This window comes from Podarcis pityusensis (genome assembly GCF_964106645.2).
Source record: "Podarcis pityusensis genome assembly, chromosome: 3".
Classification (NCBI taxonomy): Eukaryota; Metazoa; Chordata; class Lepidosauria; order Squamata; family Lacertidae; genus Podarcis; species Podarcis pityusensis.
Genome location: NC_138026.1, coordinates 106,590,148 through 106,609,864, shown reverse-complemented (window position 1 = coordinate 106,609,864; position 19,717 = coordinate 106,590,148). Strand labels below are relative to the sequence as shown.

The 19,717-nt window shown below is 43.9% G+C and overlaps 1 protein-coding gene across 7 annotated transcripts in view; it reads right to left on the bottom strand.

The window, feature by feature from the left end:
* SLC8A1 (solute carrier family 8 member A1) overlaps positions 1-19,717 on the bottom strand; it is a 288,587-nt gene that overhangs the window by 14,044 nt on the left and 254,826 nt on the right. For all 7 annotated transcript variants that reach the window (XM_080998667.1, XM_080998670.1, XM_080998672.1 and 4 more), the window contains 3 exons: positions 18,980-19,110; positions 15,874-15,973; positions 1,444-1,719 (listed from right to left, as the gene is read on the bottom strand). In XM_080998667.1, the coding sequence (XP_080854793.1) occupies positions 1,444-1,719; positions 15,874-15,973; positions 18,980-19,110 (507 nt within the window). The remainder of the gene's footprint in view (positions 1-1,443; positions 1,720-15,873; positions 15,974-18,979; positions 19,111-19,717) is intronic.

Here is a 19,717-nt window from a genome sequence, read left to right as displayed (position 1 = left end):
AGCTCATACTGAAAGACACACGCTGCTCTTCAGCCTAGATTTAAAGTGGGAAGTGGGTTATCTCTTTAGCATGTGGGGCGACAGCTTAAGAACCACTGCCACTGTGAATGGTGCCCAGCGTAAAAGACTTAGGCCCCTGGGGATTTTTTTCAGCACGCAGCTAACATATTTTGCATATAGCTCCCTTGAATGTGATGGATTTCAACACATGTGGCTGATGGATAAGAGCTGTTCTGACAGCAGCACTACTGCGCTGCTCTCGCTCATTTAAATGGGGCTTTAATAGGAGAATCTCTGGTGCCTTGCTTATCTGGCTTTGCGGGCATCAAATTTTGTCCTCGCTCCTTCCCCCCTGTGTGACAAGGCAGTGGGTTCCATGCTGGCTAGAGCTGATGGGAGTTGGAGTCCAGCAACAACTAGAGGGCCACACACTCCTCATCTCTGTCTTTGGTTATGCACTCATCAAATATATATTTGGAGAAAAGCAACACGAAACACAGCAATTATTTCAAATTCTTATGAGGACTCTTCCATTAGATTCTGGGGTTAATATGTAAATATCTGGTTGGCAGAAAATATTTAGGTCTCTTGCTCGAGAACATGTTTTTTGTTTTGTTTAATGCCTTTAATTGTTCTCTGACCTGATTATTTCCCCTGATTTCTTGTGTAAGGTTTTAATGCGCAGCCTAAAATTTGACGCATGTGCTCCAAACCGGGGTACAAGTGTGTGCAAACAATACATAAGGTTCATTCAGTGCTCTCCTCTGCAATTGATTACCTGAGCGTCATCTGAATCATCAGGAGTCTCTTGTATGTACATGGGCCAAACAACTCATGACACTAAATGCATGGTTTAATGAATAGCTTTAAAAATACAAACAGCAGCATTTGGGGCCCCTGATCAGAATTGGGTCTGTGGGGAGCAGGGAGTAGTAGTTTAAGCTTCCACCCAATCCTGACAAAAACCAATCTGCCCCAAGCTGCTCTGTGCATAAAGGGAAGGTCTTATTGATAGCAGGAAGGTTAATTCTCTCCTTACTACCCTTCCGATTTGGCTCCCCAGAACCTACTGCTATGTGCATTTTTACAAAATGACTCATAGTACAAGTAATATGCTCCTTACATTTTAACTAAGGCTACTTAGAAGTAAATGGACTAAGGTTGCAAGCAGCCCATTACATATTCTGGAATAACCCGCTTGGTTCTAAACTAATTGTTTTGCAAATAAATGGCTTGATAATTGTTAACTAAATCTTCCTCCTACAATCTGTGTTACAAATTGCATAGACACACAGTCCAGATGGAAAATCCTGGACTGTTGCCAGGTCTCTTGGGATCCCCCCCGCCCCACACAGCAGAGTACAATGGCATGAAAAACATTGGCAAGGCACGAAATTATTGTGACTATATTTGCGTTTTTGGTGTTGTTTCTTTTTTCTTTACCTGGCACTGAAGTCCCCAATGCAACGAACACGACTGCAGTCACAGAATCCTTCAGCCCAATGGTGCAGCCAAAATGGGACGCCAAGTCCCCAATGAACGCAGTCAGAAGGCCGATCATTAAGATGGACACAACAAAACAAGCCCAACCATTCCAGTAGTCCGTAGGGGGGACAAAGGCAAAAAGGACCTTCCAGAAGACGGTCAGAAAGTGCATCACATAGTCAAAGCAGGAGGGCAGCTTCTCTTCCCCACATTCATCGTCGTCATCGTCCTCTCCTGGAAAAATGAGCAACAATGCGAAAAGAGAGAGGTGTCAGTGGAAAACAGGCTTTTCTAGTCACTTGCTGCTGGCGTACACTACCATCCCATTGATGCTGGATGCTCCACAGATAGCAGTCTTCCCCAACCTGGTCCCTGTAGATTACAACTCCCAACTGGCCATGGTGGCTGGGGGTGATGGGAGTTGTAGTTGAAAGCACCTGGAGACTGGGGGATGCTGTTAAATACCACGGTTGGAAAAGGTGGCAGAGGTACCAACTGGAGTGGACAGAACTGGCTTAGACAGAGCAATGATATGAATCCACATAAGGTGCTTTTATATATTCATATGCTTTATTATTATTTCCGCCCGTGGCGCTTATGGCCTGAACCACTTTGGTTGACAGTGCGACAGGATTTCCAAATGGCACACTGCCTCACTACCCACAGCGCACACCTGGTCCTCCCCAAAGTACACAAAAATCCACATGTTGTTGTTGTTGCTGCTGTAATAAAGCAGACAAATAAGGTGGTTTCTTTGCATTATGTTCACTGCCCATCACCTCAACATTTCACAGAATCAGGATAATTATGATTATGTTTAAAAGAAGAGGTTCTGCAGAGGCACATATGCAAGGCTGGTTTTTGAAACAGGGCTGTCAATCCACTAGATATATTCTTTTAATTCATTAACTGAATATATATATATATAAATATTTACATATTAAGCACAGCCTTACCATAGGTGCCTTTTTAACAAACTGAAGGAAGGTAGCATGCAGCTTAATAAACAAAGGTTATCACTCATGGTTACAAGGAAAGGCCATCTTGAATATTTTAATTTTCAGTTCATATTGCATAAAGCATGGCTTTAACTCACAACCCACAGATGAAAATTGTGCCCTTGTGATCAGTCATCTAATGCTTTATCTCTATTTATTTTTCCTGTGTTTTGCATTATTTTGCACATCTTTATTCCCCCGCTTCACTTGAAATCTCAGGTCAAAGTAAACCATAGTTAATGGTATACTATGAATGTGTGCTCATGTTACGCTCCTCCCCACTAGCATGTAGTGGGAACAAACTATGAATCCTAGCTTAGCATTACATCCCAAATGGGGATTATTGTATGTTTTGCTCCAATAAACTAGGATCAAGAACAAACCTTGACTGTAGACTGTGGTTTCTTGGATCAAAAAACCCCATGATGCCTGATTTGAATGCAAAGCAAAACTAGGAATCATAATTTGTTTCTCTGCAGCACTGGCAGGTAGTAGTGAAGTGGGCGCAATGGTTTATGGTTGTTTTTTTTTTTGATTTTTGAATGTGGCCATTTTCTGGCTTTTCAATTTAATTTTTGTTAATAACGGTTGGTACTGTTTTATTAAACGATCCATCAGCAATGAGAAAACCATACATGCAATGGAAACACAAAGTAGAACACACCCCACACCGTCACACACCTCCCAAGCCAAAATTTTCCCCTCACCCCCAGTTAACCAGCCTACCACCTGAAATCGTAAAGAGGTAAAGGAAGTAAGAGCAGAGAAGGAGCAATAAAAGGAGAGAGAAAAGAACAAAACACACAAACAAACACGTTACTCACTCTTCTTGGATGGTTCTGCAGAGGAGCAATAGGTAAAATTCAACTGTTAAATATCCCAAAGAGTTTTTAAAGTTCCATTAAATTCATTGCACTTCTCAGCAGTGTCCCAATTACAAACACATCTTTCTTTCCCTTGCTGGTTGGTGTAGCAGAGCATGAACCCAGTTAGAGATGGATGAACCTGTCAATTACGGTTTCTTTCAGTCTCTCTGCTTTCCTCTCTTAAGTTCAGTTTGCCCCATTTCTGCACCAATTTGCAGATATTGTTAAAAGAGCCCTCATGAAAATCTGTCAGCATTTTAGTATTTTTTCTCTGAATGGACACATTTTGAATGCAATTTTGTCTCATATAGACTTTTTTTGTAAGCAATTTTCCTTAATGCAATGCACTTTTAAATATTATTTTCATTGAGACATGTATTGTTATGCACACTTTCCTCTCATATACATTTTTTAATTGAAGTGCTCTGATTGATGGATATTTCAGTTCATGTGCTGTTTTAGGAAGTCTGAATTGGGCATTAAAAATGTGAGCTGAACAGAGTGTCTCCCTCATCCCTAGACCCAACACACCTGTTTTATTTAAAAGTGTGCCAATGAATAAGGTGTGAGGAATCACAGTTAAATATAACTATCAAGCTTAGGGCTGGTTAAGGCATGAAGTGATTTAGACCATAGAAGTATATTGCTAGACTCAGATCACTCCCCCCTCACCACTGGTGAAGAAGTTGGCTAACACGTCTGGTCAGAAGTATTATTCTGTATTTTGTAACCCTGTGTTCTTCTTGCTGCTGCATAGAATAACACATGAATCTGACCTTTGGAGTTTGCAAGTAAAGCATTTTCGACTTACTAATGGTGTGATCTGTTCATTTTGAGAGGGGGAGTGCTGTAAGTGAACTAAACAGGGTATTTAAAGGGTCTAACAACCTCTATTCCCAACACGTCATTGTCGCTGCACATTTTGTGACTTTTAAACTCTGCTGGGGCTCTCTTACTGGAGAGTTTGTTTAGCCTTGTGGTTTGGATCTAGGGATCCAGCCAATTCTTTTATTAATTACACCACACAGGTAATATATATCTATTTCCCTCCCCCACCCTCATAATGTTCCTGCTCTGAGAACTGGTGATTATGGGAGGAGAAGCTGAGGATGAGCCACAGCAATGGGTGCTGTACCCTGTGACTTCTGTATCAAATTTGCAGAATCACACTGCCCCACTCCACTGAGCTTAACACTGGAGAGGAAAGGTATGTTGGACTGATTGTAACAAAGATGCTTCTAGAGTAGGCCCCACTGCTTAAAAAAATATTACACAAACCTTATACCTCTATGGGCAAACTACATGTGACAGTGGAGAAGCCTGTCTTTTTAAATGCAGAAATGCCCCAGGGAACGGGGGTCCTAGCATGACTGAAGAGCAAAAGACTACATAGGGGGTGGGATGTCTCTCTGACCCCACAAGCCCCTCTTCCCAACCACTCTCATGTAATTTTCTTCCAGCTGAACCCACTTTGCTATTGTTCTCTGCAAGTTGCTATATTTCCTTATTTGCCCCACATAATGTCTGAAAATGGGGCTTAGCGGAGTGGCCATTCTGTCCTCGCACCAATGACTCCAGCCTCTCTGCCTGACCCACAAGGCCACCTGTTACAGAACATTTTTACACACACCCCCCCGTTTGTGTCAAGCAGGTGCAATGATTGTTCTTGATGCATTGTAGAGAACCAGATTATATAATCTTACAAAAAGGGAGGAGGAGGAGCAGCAGCACACTGGACAGCTGTTAAAGCCTGGAGCATTCAGGTGCCCTCACTGTGTGGCTGCCACATTTTCTCAGTAGGGTAACGATCCGTTTTATTGCGAAGAAAGGAAAATGCCACTCTGTTTTCCCCTTAATGTAGTGGTGCTTGCAGTGCAGAAAGAACCCTCCACCTCGCCAAACACACACAACATAAATCCTTCCTTCCTGGTTAGTGACAATAGTCAACAGATCTCCAACAGTTCACTCTCAATCTACTCTGGAATAGCCAGAAATAATGTTGTTGCGTTGGGAGGGCTTTGTAAGTCAACAGAGAATGGCAAAATCCTACAAACAGGGAAGATTAAGAGTATAATTCTATGCAGGCCTACTCGGAAGGAAAGTAGGATTTACTTCCAGATAAATATGTATAGGTAGCCATCATAGGAATCCCAGAATTGTGTTGAGGAATTTATAGGGAGGAATTAGAGGTTGGTATGTTTAATCCATCACCTGCCTGCTAATTCTTCTCTACCACGACTCCCCAAGTGAATATTTTTTCCAGGTGATTGTGAGCTCAGAAATATGCTTGGCTGAGGGGTGGGGACTAGCTGGGGTGGGGTGGGGTTAGCTGAGGATTGTGGGGAAGAATGGTTAATTGGCGAGAAAGAGTTTAATATTTTTAAATTTTTTAATTTTTATTATTTGTACCCCGCCCATCTGACTGGATTGCCTCAGCCACTCTGAGTGGCTTCCAGCATACACAAAAACATGGTCAAACATTACACATTAAAAACTTCCCTATACAGGGCTGCCTTCAGATATCTTCTAAAGTGTGTATAGTTACTTATCTCCCTGACATCTTCTTTCCTTGGGAGGGCATTCCTCAGGGTAGGCGCCACTACCAAGAAGGCCCTCTGCCTGGTTCCCTGTAACCTCACTTCTCGCGGCGAGGGAACCACCAGAAGGCCCTTGGAGCTGGATCTCAGTGTCCAGACCAGGGGTCAGCAACCTTTTTCAGCAGGGGGCCGGTCCACTGTCCCTCAGACCATGTGGTGGGCCGGACTATATTTTGAAAAAAAGTATGAACGAATTCCTATGCCCCACAAATAACCCAGAGATGCATTTGAAATAAAAGTGCACATTCTACTCATGTAAAAACACCAGGCAGGCCCCACAAATAACCCAGAGATGCATTTTTTAAAAAAGGACACATTCTACTCATGTAAAAACACGCTGATTCCTGGACCATCCATGGGCTGGGTTGAGAGGGCAATTGGGCCACATCCTGCCCCCGGGCCTTAGGTTGCCTACCCCTGGTCTAGGCTGAACGACAGTTTAAGTGCCACCTCACTCTGCATTATTTGCATTATGATAAACCAGCAGACGCCCTAACAGTTAGGTAATCTATGAATTTTTAGCAATCATTTTATCCATCTATTGAATAATTTTAACACATGTCCTACGCATGAGGGGGTCACAAGAGGCTGACATGCATGACAACCCCAATGAGAGGGATGGGAGAACTGCGAAGCAAAACTCACAACGAATGCTGCTTGGCACATCATGCATGTGAGGATTATGCACGAAGGCAACAGTTTGCTAGCATGGTTTCAAAATTTTCAGATTTTCATATGTTCTGGGATTATGAAATTTCCGGCTATCACAGAGCTTGCTGTGGGTGGTGGTGGTGGCAAGAGCTCCTTTAAAGTGCTTTAAGTACTTTTGAAAGCACTAAGATTTCAAGCACTTACCAAGAAAAAAACCCCCAAACCCTGCATGAACACAACCACCTTTGTATGAATAAGTATAGAGTCACCCTCCCAGCTCACCTTGGAAATCTTTTGATGCTTAATTCTGTCAAAGTACATTATGGAGAGAGATGAGGGACCAGGACAACAAAAATCCATTAGGGGAATCAAGCACCAAGCTATTATGGGCAATTTATTGTTTAGGTTAATATTAAAGAACTTAGCTCAGTGGCTCCCTGGGCATTAAGAAACAAAAGGCTGATGGAAATGGCTAGATACAGAATTCAGCACAACGCTCCTTCCTTTGAAGTGAGTTCTGCAAGCAAAAGACATGGCTGAAGATCCTGCGAATGCAAAGGACTGTTCCATGAAGAGGATGAGGGACTTTCCCCTTGAGTGACTATTGGGCTCATTTTAACATACTTGTGAAATGTCTTGCTTCCTGCTAGCTGAGTAAACATTACAGAGAACCAAGCTTGTGAAAAGCAGAATCACTGGGATGAAATCTATTATTATTACTGCTACTAGTAACAAATAATTCATTTCCATCATGCCTTTTAAGGTCCAAAGAACCTCTGATGGAGCTACCCATAAAAATGAAACGGCAGCCGGTGCAAGAAGTAAAATCCCAACCAGCCAAAACAGGGCCCAGATAAACCACTGGAGGCCTTACAAAACAATATACAAGTTTGCCCGTCTCCTGAAGGCTATTGGGGAGGGAGCTTAGAAGGCTCCCCTGGGCAAGAAGTTCTAATATCTTATCCTTGGCTTATTAGAAAACACTGAAAAATGTTGCAGTGTGGAGTTCAGGATTCTACCCAACCAGCTATTCTTTCTTTCAGGATACTCCTTTCCACCCTCCCTTCCACAACAGTCAGTCGGCATTCCATGGCTACTGAGCATGCTCAGTCTTCAATGAGCATTTTTTGTTTAGGATTTTAACTCTCCCCACCTTTTAGGTTCTCGCTTTGTTAAACTTCCGCAAACCTTGCAGTTCCCTCAAGCATGTGGGTACCTCCTTGTTTTCTCCCAGTGGCCTCTTTTCAGTTTTATCACCATCATAAGTCAGCCCCTGAATTTGCAATTAGTATAATGAATGATGGTGAAGGTCGCCAAGCATTGGACAGTATGGCAGAGTGGCTAGAGCTCTGCGTGGACACAGGCCCTGTAGCATCTTTCAGCATCCTCAATACAGGTGTAACTAAAGCTTAAGTATGTGTAACTCCATCTGCTCATGTCCCCCTCTAGCTAACCTTGACTCTTTCTCCCTTTTATGCCCCATTGTCTGAAGGCAGTTCCAGACTGTCACTGTTTTTTTGGGTGGGATCAGGGCTGGCTGAAGACATCTTGACACCTGAGGTGAACCACAAAATGGTGGTCCCCCAGTGAGGAAAGAAGGAATGAGTGAAGCGCCACACCAGGGAAATAAAGCTCTACATTGGGATCTGCTGTCCCTGTGGCTCCTGCTGCCCAAGGCAGTCGTCTCACCTCGCCTCATGAGTTGGCTGGCTCTGGGTGGGATTCAGTTACATACCCCCAAATTTGGGTTGCACAGCTGAAGTTGATTTGGATCTCTTGTGCAACAAGCCCGCTCTCCCCTGCCCACTGAAAAAGACTCTTTGCTATAAGGAACGTGATGCGAAAATAAACTGGAAAGTGCAGAATTAGCTTTGCTTGGCACAACGTCGTCTAATGTCCCTGTAAACGAATCAGAATGAATGCTCAACAAGTAGCTGATGGCATCTAATCTCCTCACAGTCAAGTCAGGATGAATGTTCAATAAACAAGTCAACTGGAAGTGACCAAAGATTTTGTTATAAATTCTCTGGATATAGGCACATGGGACTGGGTTTTTGTTTAAGGAATTCTGTAATGTGCCCTGTAAATTGATGGTGCTGGATTAGTAAGTCATAGCAACCATCGCTTGTATGCATTTTTATTCACTATCTACTTCAACTCACCCAACCTTCTTTCTCCATTCTTCTCTTACTCTTCAGAAACGAAAAGTAGCAATGACACTAGTTAACTTGGGTTGGAGCACCACACTCTAATTGAAGACTAATGGAGCACAGCAACATTGACATAAAAAGAACCCGCAAGTGTGTTAAGTTTTCAATTCGCGTAGGTGATGGGTCTCTGGAAGCCTGAGAATAGACAGTTTATAGAACCAGCTCCGACATATTTCCACCCCGCTCTGACTCAGGAGTCCCCTGCTCATCTGAATTCTCCTTTAATCAGCGAGAATGTTAGTCTGACGGAACAAGAGGCAAGTTTTTAACCTGTTGCCCTAGTCAAGGTCAGTCTATTGGGAGTCAGGTATGTGGTATAAGTACTCCTCTTCATCACCATATGCTCCTGCTTCCAGCTCGTCACTTGAAACAGCCATTTGACAAGCCGTCTCGATAGATACTGCTGCAGAATATGCTGACATTTCTAATGAAGCCCCAGGGACCAATAACACTGACTTTCTCAAGGTGGCACTGATAGAATGTTTCTCTGGTTACAGGAAAAGCATTCCGAACCACTGAGACTGCAAAGCCAATCCAGAAAATGGCCTTCATGTGTCAGAGTTTCATTACAGAGTAATAGATAAAGAACAGGATAAGCAATTAAGGACTTCATGTGGGAGACAAAACTCATCTGATCATGGCCTCTTTGGAAAAAAAATGTGCAGTGCTAACTCTTGACAACTTTCCCTTTACATTTGAAGTCAATTAGAGCCGTTCTGTTGATTGGCTAGAATGGGGCATAAATGAATTACGTAGTCAGGGGAAAGGTTACCGTAACTTCTGTCACAGAGCTTCAGCATGCTGATGACAACGTAGTGTGCATACGCTCAGAGGATGACCTCCAAACCATCCTAAATATCTTTGCAGAAGCTTATGAAAAGCTTGTCCTATCACTCAACATCCAAAAAAACCAAAGTGCTGCACCAACAAGTACAAAATAACCCCTCTGCAGTACCACAAATCCAACTCAATGGTGTAACATTGGAAAATGTCAATCACTTCTCCTACCCAAGCAGTTATCTTTCCACAAGGGCCAACATTGATGCCAAAACCCAGCACTGCCTGAGCTCTGCGAGTGCGGCTTTCTCCTGATTGAAGTGCAGAGTGTTTGAGGACTTGAACATTCGCAGGGAAACCAAAATGCTTGTTTACAAAGCTATTGTACTACCAACCTTACTATCTACTTGTGAAACATGGACCACTTATAAACACCATCTCCAACTCCTCGAAAGATTCCATCAATGGTGTCTCCAAAAAATTTTACACATCACTTGGGAAGACAAGTGAACTAATATCAGTGTACTGGAAGAAGCAAAGATCACCAGCAAAACCACTAGTAGTCAATAGTTTGGAAGCAGGAAAGAAATCGTTGCAACACAGACTTCACATTGGTACTATTGATCAGTCACTACCTGCAACAGTGAATTAAGCAAGTTTTTAATGGAGACCAAATTACATGTTATATGGGAATTGCATGACTGGATCCTCTGGCTAGCGGAATAACTATGGGCAGGTGGTGGGGAGGCACTGCCAATTTTCTCACAGCAATGGTTACGGGGGAGAAGTTATTTAAACCTCCTACCCATGTCAATTCCTGATCTAAATTGCTCCTCACCCAAATGGCGCTGGCAGTCTCTGCAGAGGTCCGCAGAGAAAGAAGTGAACTGTGGCCGTTTGCTCATGTGTTTAAGATTCTCAAACTTAATCCGTTTTGGGAGTCCATTCAACTCCCGAAATGGTTCGAAAACCAAGGCATGACTTCTGATTGGATGCAGGAGCTTCCTGCACTCAATCAGAAGCAGCGGAAGCCACGTCAGATGTTCGGCTTCTGAAAAACATTCGCAAACCGGAACACTCACTTTTGGGTTTGTGGTGTTTGGGAGCCAATTTGTTCGGGATCCAAGCCGTTTGGGAACCAAGGTACCACTGTATGCTCAACCTGTATAATTGCAAATAAACTAAATATTCCAGTGACCCAAGGTAAGTGATGGAACTTCTTATCACTTGGGAGAACTGGGTGAGCCTGAGAATAAGAGAAAAACCCTCCTGGATCTAGTCTAGAGTCCTGCTCTCACAGTGGCCAACCAGATGCCTATGGGAATCTTGAAAGCAGGACATGGGGGCAACAATGGAATTGCCCTGCCAGTACCTTGGGGCAGTGGTGTGGGAACTATCCTTGCAGTGCTGAGCCACTGAACGTTGTATCAGCAGCATAACCTGAAGTAACAGATTAGCAGCTCTCCCACTATAGATGTACGAAGGATGCCATTTTGTCGAAGGATGACTCAGACAAAGTGTTTACAGGGCTAATAGTCACAGGCCAGATTCTTTTTGAAGCAGGGAGAGCCTTCTATTTTCCCGGCGAGTGGTGGGAGCTGACACCATGTAGATAAATTTAAATTTCTCAGAGCAGAGTTGAATGAACAACTCGGATACAGGAGACTTTAGAACAGGGGGGAAACCCCCCTCCCCCGAGCTTGCTGTTTAAAAATGAAATAAGTTGTGAACTTTATCAAGATTATTTAAATTATATTTAACAAAAGACCAGATAAAGGGCATATTAAAGAGTTGTCTTTGAAAGAAAGGAATGCTATTAGCTTAGGATCTTCAGCTGTCATTTTGGCACAAAGGAAGCAGTGAGATAGAGTCATTTCTCCAGGGCTCCGTCATCAATGAAAAATGGCTGAGTAACTAACTTCTACCAGATTAGAAAACCCCATTTCCTCTTTTAAGATAGCTCTTCCAGTTCTAACTGTGATCCAGTGACATGCAGCCTAATCTTGCTGGACCACCCACATATTATGGGCTGTGAAAAGTCTAGAAATAGGGACTAATAAACTTTTCAATAAGATATTGGGCAAGCTGCAGGCTGCTGTTCAGCTTTATACAGGGCAATATTAACTGATTATATTTTTGCTTTTAACATGCACACAGGGGCCATGCAGTAGCAGATGGTCTGGTGGGATGCCACTGCTCATCTGACCTCCAGGTGGTCATGTTGCTGTCTTTTACCGGAAAGCAGAAAGGCAAGCAGATGATAGGGTTGGCCGGGTGCAAATGCCTTGCTGGGAGTTCCAGATTGGCTCCACCAGCACAACTGCACGGTGCTGAACTCTTCAAGGCCCCATCTCTCCCTCTCTCCCTCCCAGTAAGCAGCAGTGACATGACCAACTGGCGGTCAAGTGAGCAACACTCCTGTCCACTATTGGGGGCCATGGTATACATCACTGCTTGGAATATTTGGACCAGCTATATTGGCTTTGTATACAGCAGAGGCTAAGAATAGCGAAATCCCGGCATCCTGTTTCCCACAATGGCTATCTGAGTACCTCTGGAGCCACCTTCTCCCACAGAGGGGGAAAAAAAGGACCACACATTTCCGCTGCACACACTTTTTGCACGTAACACCTGTTTCGTCTCTGAGAAAAGGCAATGTGGCAGCACGAAAACAACGCCAGCAAGCGAATCTGAAGAGCGATTCTCCAAGGCGAACAGTTGACAGTTTGCTAAAGCGTCCCCCCCCCCCAGCCATGCCAAATAGGTTCATTGGAAACGCGTGTTTCTCACTGGGTGCAATTCTAGCCTTTAAGTGAAGGAAGTCACAAGGGAGTGAAAAGAACACCTGGAGGTTGGAGAGGCAGCTTCCTAGCTCCACTATCTCAAGCATAGCAGGCTTCATTTTGGGAAAAGGGGGGGGGGAAGCTTCCTTCAGACATGCTCAATTCTCAGTAGCATTAAGGGGCAAGGAAGAGCCTGAGAAATATCGGAGAGCCAATATATGCTCCAGATGCACGGAAGGACTCCGCAACTTAAAAGCACTCTAGGATTAGAGATAAGATCTGTCCTTTTTGTTGTTTATTCAGCACAGGTCATGTAATAAATCCTCCAAATGCAGCCTAGTTAAAATAAATGAAGTTATTTCCCACCACCCCACTCCCTAGACGCAATCCCAGGCATGTGTGTGTGTGTATCACAGGCTCAAATGCAGGCAGAGGTTGTTGCTTGGCTGGGAAAGTTTCTGACACTCACTTTGTCTTTGCACTTGGCTGCTTTTGGAATGAACATTGGAAAAGTGACAGAAGATAAAACGCTGTCATTTGATTTATCACTCTCTTATCTCCATGGTCAAATGATTGCTGAGCTGTTCTTTTTTGGCCTGCCACTTCTGGAATGGCAGGAACTCGGCCTTGAGGAGCACGGCCAGCAGCCCGCAGGGGAATTCTACTCTGAGGCATGTGGGAGAGGAGGAGGAGCATCTGTCTGTGACCATAGCAGGGTTTGAGGAGGGCAGGAAGGTGATTGAAGCAGACCCGGCTAATGTCTCCTTCAAGCAAATGTTTCCCAAATCATGTATTGCGAGAAAGCTGTTAAGCATGTAACAGGAGAAATGGCCTTATCTCTAGTCTTTCCTGGAAGCATGGAAAACTGGCCTAGAAGCTCATTTATGAGTGGTTGTGTTTACACGAAAGTGAAGGAAATGTACTGTTCATATGCTCGTGGCATGTTCTCATTCATATTTTTGCTCTTTCTCTTATGCTGGAAATTAGACTAGATTGGCCTTTGGTGCCATCCAGACAGGCAATTCTTATGTTCTTAGTATTTTTCAGCTAGTATGCTGCAGGCTGTTTTTTGTTTTTAAAAAAACATTTAGTTTCTAGTACAACTGCCGGGTGAGCTACTTTGGCAGAGTGGAACTCTGGCACAAAGATAATTTGAAGGCACTTGTTACTGTATTGCACAAGTGCACAAGTCCCACAAGAGATTTTTCTTTTAAAGGTCAGTTTTGTAAGATCCATCCCAAGAGACAGCCCACTTATTCTGGCAAAACTAGATACAGTAGAAAAACAAAAAGCATCAAAACTGGGTGAAGTCTGGAAGGACTGTACTTGCAACCAAAGCAAAAGCTTCTGTGCAAATTGCAACAGGGAATCTTGAAGTGGGCACACAGCCTCAGATAGACTATTTTTCTGTTGTCGAAGCTTCCATAAAAGCTAGAGAATGAAGCCAAACTGACATCAGCTCATGAACAGGACTGCATTGGTACTATAGCTGAATGCAGAACCGAATTGAGCTTTTTTATACTTTTGTGATTATAGATACCAGGCATAGGCAAACTTGGCCCTCCAGATGTTTTGGGACTACAACTCCCATCATCCCTGACCACTGGTCCTCTTAGCTAGGGATGATGGGAGTTGTAGTCTCAAAACATCTGGAGGGCTGAGTTTGCCTATGCCTGATAGATACTATGGGTGGAATGCAGCATAAGTGGTGTGTTTGTGAGTGGAGCAAAGTCTGTGCATGCAATAAGACTTTTTGACCCTCTCCTCCCACCCCACATCTCTTAAACCTGCTCTCCCAACACTCCAGAGCAGATTTAGGGGGAACCGATGAGGAAGATGGGGGGGGGGAGAGGAAGTCCTGTTGTGTGAGTGAACCTCATTCTGCACACCCAAATTTGTTGCATTCTCCCCTGATATATTCTCAAATGTATACCCTGCCTTCCTTCCATAAGGGAATGAACTCACAGTGGAATGTGTGGGGCTCCCAAGTGGCCCCCCATCCTGCTAAGTATCAGCAAAATTTGCTGTATCATGTGGTTTCAAACCAAAGGCACCATACAGCCAACAGTGTGAAACCCACTGGTGCAACAATACTCTGAGTGCATTAGCACCTATTTTGAAGTTAGGATCCTACACCCAAGAGATGCAGACAAATGCATCACATACATTTCTGCACCCAACACCCACGATGGGAAAATCCCACTGGTACTGTTCCTTAGTTTTAGGAAGACACATCCCTCACCACCACCACTGACCCTTTAAGAAGAACCTCGAAGAAGAATTGGTGGTCTTTTGTGTTTGGGTCTTTCCCTGGATTCTCCTCCTGCTAGGTTTTCCCTCCCCACCTCAGTTTCCTGATCGCCGTGCTGACTTTCCAAGGGCCCCAAGGGAATGAAATCTATCAATCAAAGCTAGAGTGTCCTAGCCATCATACATCATGACCCCAGCAAAGAAGAACCTTCTGGTTTATAGTAGTCCCACTGAGGAACTCCCCACCAGCCCTTCACCTTGGAAGAGGTGATGCCCATGGTCTAGTCCTCCTTTTCTCTTTGTCTCTTTCTTTGCCTTTCTAGCTCTCCAAACAATTACCCATTCAGGGAAGGTGAAATTTACATTTTTTGCTTCTTTCTTTAACCTGATTTGCTTTCCCACATCCGGGTAATGTGGCCAGCAAGATTAAGCCACTTCTGGCAAACCAGAGCAGTACACGGAAACGCCGTTTACCTTCGCGCCGGAGTGGTACCTATTTATCTACTTACACTGGCGTGCTTTCGAACTGCTAGGTTGGCAGGAGCAGGGACTGAGCAACAGGAGCTCACCCCGTCGCGAGGATTCGAACCGCCGACCTTCTGATCGGCAAGCCCTAGGCTCTGTGGCTTAGACCACAGTGCCACCCGCGTTCCCTCCTTAGTCTTCCTCAAACAATGCTCCACCATTCCCAGCTCCTCTGTAGATTTAACCAAATAACAACCTGTTTCAACTGTGTCCTATCCATTTTTGTAATAAACCAATTATCAGAGCAATCTAAATTCTGGTTTGTTGCCTTGTTGCTCATGTCCTCCTGGACATGCCAGTTTTCCCTACGGTGCGCTATGACTCTAGATTGAAACACATGTTCCATAATGTGTGAAATCACATTCATGTGTAGACATGGACATACAACACAGAGAACAAGTGTCTAAACTCTGTTACTGCACAGCTTCTATAGATATGAGTGGGGCTTGCATGATAGCCCTACGGAAGCAGCATTAAAAGGAATGGAATTTGTGTTGTTGCTCTTCTGTGCTGCTCCCCACGCGGAAAACTTCAACACACTGCAGTGCACAATCTGTTCAAAAAGCAGGATGATGTTTGCCTAGAAGCCCTGAATATCAACTCTACCTGCTTTGCTTTCACAGCCAAGTGCAAGCTAGGTATATTGGGGTCAGGTTTCACTGGATGCCCTTAAGCCAGGAGAAGAAGGGCTTTTCCTAATTCATGGCACGTGCAGAAATAGAAAAACTCACCGGCGCTGACAGTGATAGCTTCAATGAACTGTTCTCTCCAGCTGTTTGTTCCAACCACAAGAGCTAGGTTTGTCTTCTTAATGAGCTTGTCCACGGTGTTCTGCAGACGGATAGACATGCGTTAGAAAGTTAAGCACATTGTCACTCCAGAGGCTTGAGCTCACGGAAAGAAATCTAAAACCCCTGTGAAGGATGCTGGCTGGCTTCAGAACAATGAAAGTGGCTGAAAATGTACACACGCAACTCACCCGCCCCACTCCATATTGCTCAAAAAGAAGGTTTGGTCTGTGTTTGCAATGTGCCTAATATAATATTGTTTGTATTATGCTTTTAAGTCTCCATTTTGCATTTAAAAGGCCTTGAATATTTGCACTCTAAGAATTTCCATAAATGTTTTCGAAGCCCAATCCTATACACCGGAATAGAAGCTAGTACTGCCTGCTCTTATTGCTTGTGGACTTCCATGACCTCCAGCAGTGGCTTTCCATATCACCCACTTCCTGTTCCTCCACTGAAAAGGCCAGAGATTGAAGCTGGGGTGAAAGAAAGAGGAAGAACAGATGCACAACAGATATGGTTTCCAACACCTTGTGAGGAAACTGCTGAAAAGTACCTTCAAAACTGCCAGTATGCCAGAAAAGTTCTTTTTGTGGCCATCCTTGATTTCCTCTAAGTCAGACTGTACCCTTGTCTGCATCTAGTACAGTGGTACCTCGGGTTACATACGCTTCAGGTTACATACGCTTCAGGTTACAGACTCCGCTAACCCAGAAATAGTACCTCGGGTTAAGAACTTTGCTTCAGGATGAGAACAGAAATCATGCTCTGGTGGCACGGCAGCAGCAGGAGGCCCCATTAGCTAAAGTGCTGCTTCAGGTTAAGAACAGTTTCAGCTCCAGAACAAATTAAGTACTTAACCTGAGGTACCACTTTATCAATCTTCTCTACTTGTATTGAATCTGGGATCGCCTTATGAGGCAGTTTTATTTCCCAGAATGCAACTAACTAAAATTGATATGCATTACATACGGAGACCAATAGCTTCTTCCCCCTTGCAAGTGAAACTTAAGAGGATTTTCTTAAAAACCACGTAATGATTAAAACTCAGTCGGGCCATCTGGGGCCAGATAAAATTGCTTTGGGAGCCAGTGGACCATCCTTGATTTAAGAGACGCTCAGGATATTTTGGCTGAGTGACGCAGAAAATGTGGAGGCAGTGAACTCTCTCTGCCAGCCAGTAGTGCTCCTTCCCTATTTGTGTATGGAAAATTCTGCCTGATGGAGAACAGAAAGCAGCGTGTAAAGCTGCAACATCTGATTTCCCCACGACAGCCCCAGGGAATGCAAATAAAGAAATAAATGTGTCATTCGGAATGTAAATGTGATACAACTGTTAGTGCTGTGGACCAGTCTGTGTTTCCGCTGTAACGGAAAGAGCCAGAATGGTGCAGTAGTTAGGGAGCTAGTTTAGGCCTGAGGAGACCTTTAGCTCACAGAGTGAACTGAGCGATCTGCTCTCTTCTCTCACAACCTAAATCACATGGGGATGCTGTTGTCATGAGGATGAAGGGAAGCAGGAAGGAAAGCTTCTGCTGCTCCAAAGTCTTTGGAGGGATAATTAATTTGGAGTCTTTGGTGGGATGTTTTAATTTACATTTAACAGCTTGTGGTTCAGGATGTACCCTATGGACCACTTGGTTTCTTATCCCTCCCTTCAGATGTGAAGGAAATAAGCAGCTATCTTATCTTTAAAAGACATCTGAAGGCAGCCCTGTTTAGGGAAGTTTTTAATATTTAGTGCTGTATTGTTTTTAACACTAGACTGGGAGCTGCCCAGAGTGGCTGGGGAAACTCAGCCAGATGGCCGGTGTATAAATTATTATTATTATTATTATTATTATTATTATTATTATTATTATTATCATCCCTAAGGTCTTCAGGAGAGTTACTGTCAGTGGTTCCCCATGGATTGGTATCCTCCAGGAATTTTGGGGCCCAATTTTATGGAACTCCATTCCAGTTGAGATCTGACAACCACCACCCTGTTGAACCTCTGGTGCCGAATGAATACTTCTTTTTTAAAAAAGAAATCAAAATCAAAATCAGTAGACTTTTCAGTAGACTGGAAAATTCAGAAGACTGAATTCTGATGCCATTGTTTTAACAGATTTTCTAGCTTTATCAGTTCAGTCTACCACTACACTTCTTACAGATTATTTTAATTAAGTGGTCTACAAATTGCCAAAATAAACAACAAATGAATAAGGTTAGAAACCGATATTCTGAAAGGCATGGAAGGCCAAAGTTTGCTCTCAAGATGTGAGCTCCGTACCTGTGCCCTACGTGTGTGGGGCTCTCACCTGTTGATGCTAGGAGTGGGGTGGCACTGTTGGCCTCGCTCCTGACAGTGTTTCTGGGCTAGCCATGCCCCCCAACATCCACACTCAATGGGTAGACCTTGGGGGTGGAGCTATTCTGGACAGGTGACTTGGGGAGTGAGCCAGAAGCACACAACCTTACTCCTATTGCAACGAATGAGATCTCAACATGTGTGCAATGCACAAATAGGACTTAACTTCTATTTCACAATCTGAGAATCTGGAAGTACTTTGTGCATGTTGCTGTCACGTTTGAGAAAGGCTTATTTATATCCCTTGAATTCACACAGGCACATTTTAAAAAATCCCAACAGAACGTGGTTCTGGGTGCATCATTTAACTTCCTGAGAATGTTTGCTTTCATTTTTTAAAAAAATATAGTCCTTATGATTGCTTGGGGGGGAAAAGACCACAGAAGGAAGAGGAACAGCTGAGCAAGGCTTCCAGTGGCATAATTCCTTGCCCTCCTTGTGAAGATCAGAATTAGAAAATGCATGCAAAAAGCAGGAAAAAACGGTAGAATAAATTATGTAAATCTGCCTAATCAGCATAACTTGACTAAATGGTGCAATCTGCCTTTTCTTGGGGCAGAATTTGTTATTTTTTCGGCACAGGAAAACACAGACCTGGCCTTATGTTGTGCCATTTTACACAGATTTGATCCCGATTCAAAAAGAGGGCTGTAATAGTTTGGCAGGAAAGAGGGCTCATGGCAGCCCATACTGCACCTTGAACTCGTAGGACTCCTCAATAATCACTTCCAGCTTCGTATGCTCCCCTAAGATAGGGCGCCCCATTTCTGCAATGCGACGCTCTTCCTCCTCTTTGCTCGTCAGTGGTTGCTTCTCTTCGTTCTCTTCTGGAAAGTGGAGAGAGAGAGAGAGAGAGAGAGAGAGAGAGAGAGAGAGAGAGAGAGAGAGAAGAATAAATTTACAGATTTTGAAATAGGGCTTTCACTTCTCCACAGCCAGCTTTTGTCAAATGGAGCTGAGATCTACTATTTATATTCAAATGTGCCCCATTGCAATGGCAAAAGCAGGCAAACATCTGTTATGGAAAAAGGACAGGCCATTAAGCAAGGGGCCAGCGCCTGCATGGCGAGGGGCCTGAACAGTGCTGCTGCAGATGGTTTGCCTGGAAGCATTAGCAAATGAGATCACTGGCTCATAACGTCTCCATATTTCAAGTGATTGCTTCCCCTCAGCCACACCAATCTTGCTATACCTCAGTTTAGGCTATGGCCCTGCTTTGGCAAATCTTTCCGGCTCAAGGAAATGGAGAGAGGCACTGATTCAGGGACTCCTCTCACTACGACGACGACGACGACGACGATGTATTTTAATATCATTTTTTCATAAACATACAAACAAATAAAAATATCACAAAGCAGTGACTATTTTGCAGAGGCCAGGCCCAGTTTTGCTACTACGAGTACATCGAGGGTCTACTCTGAGTAGGGTTTTTAT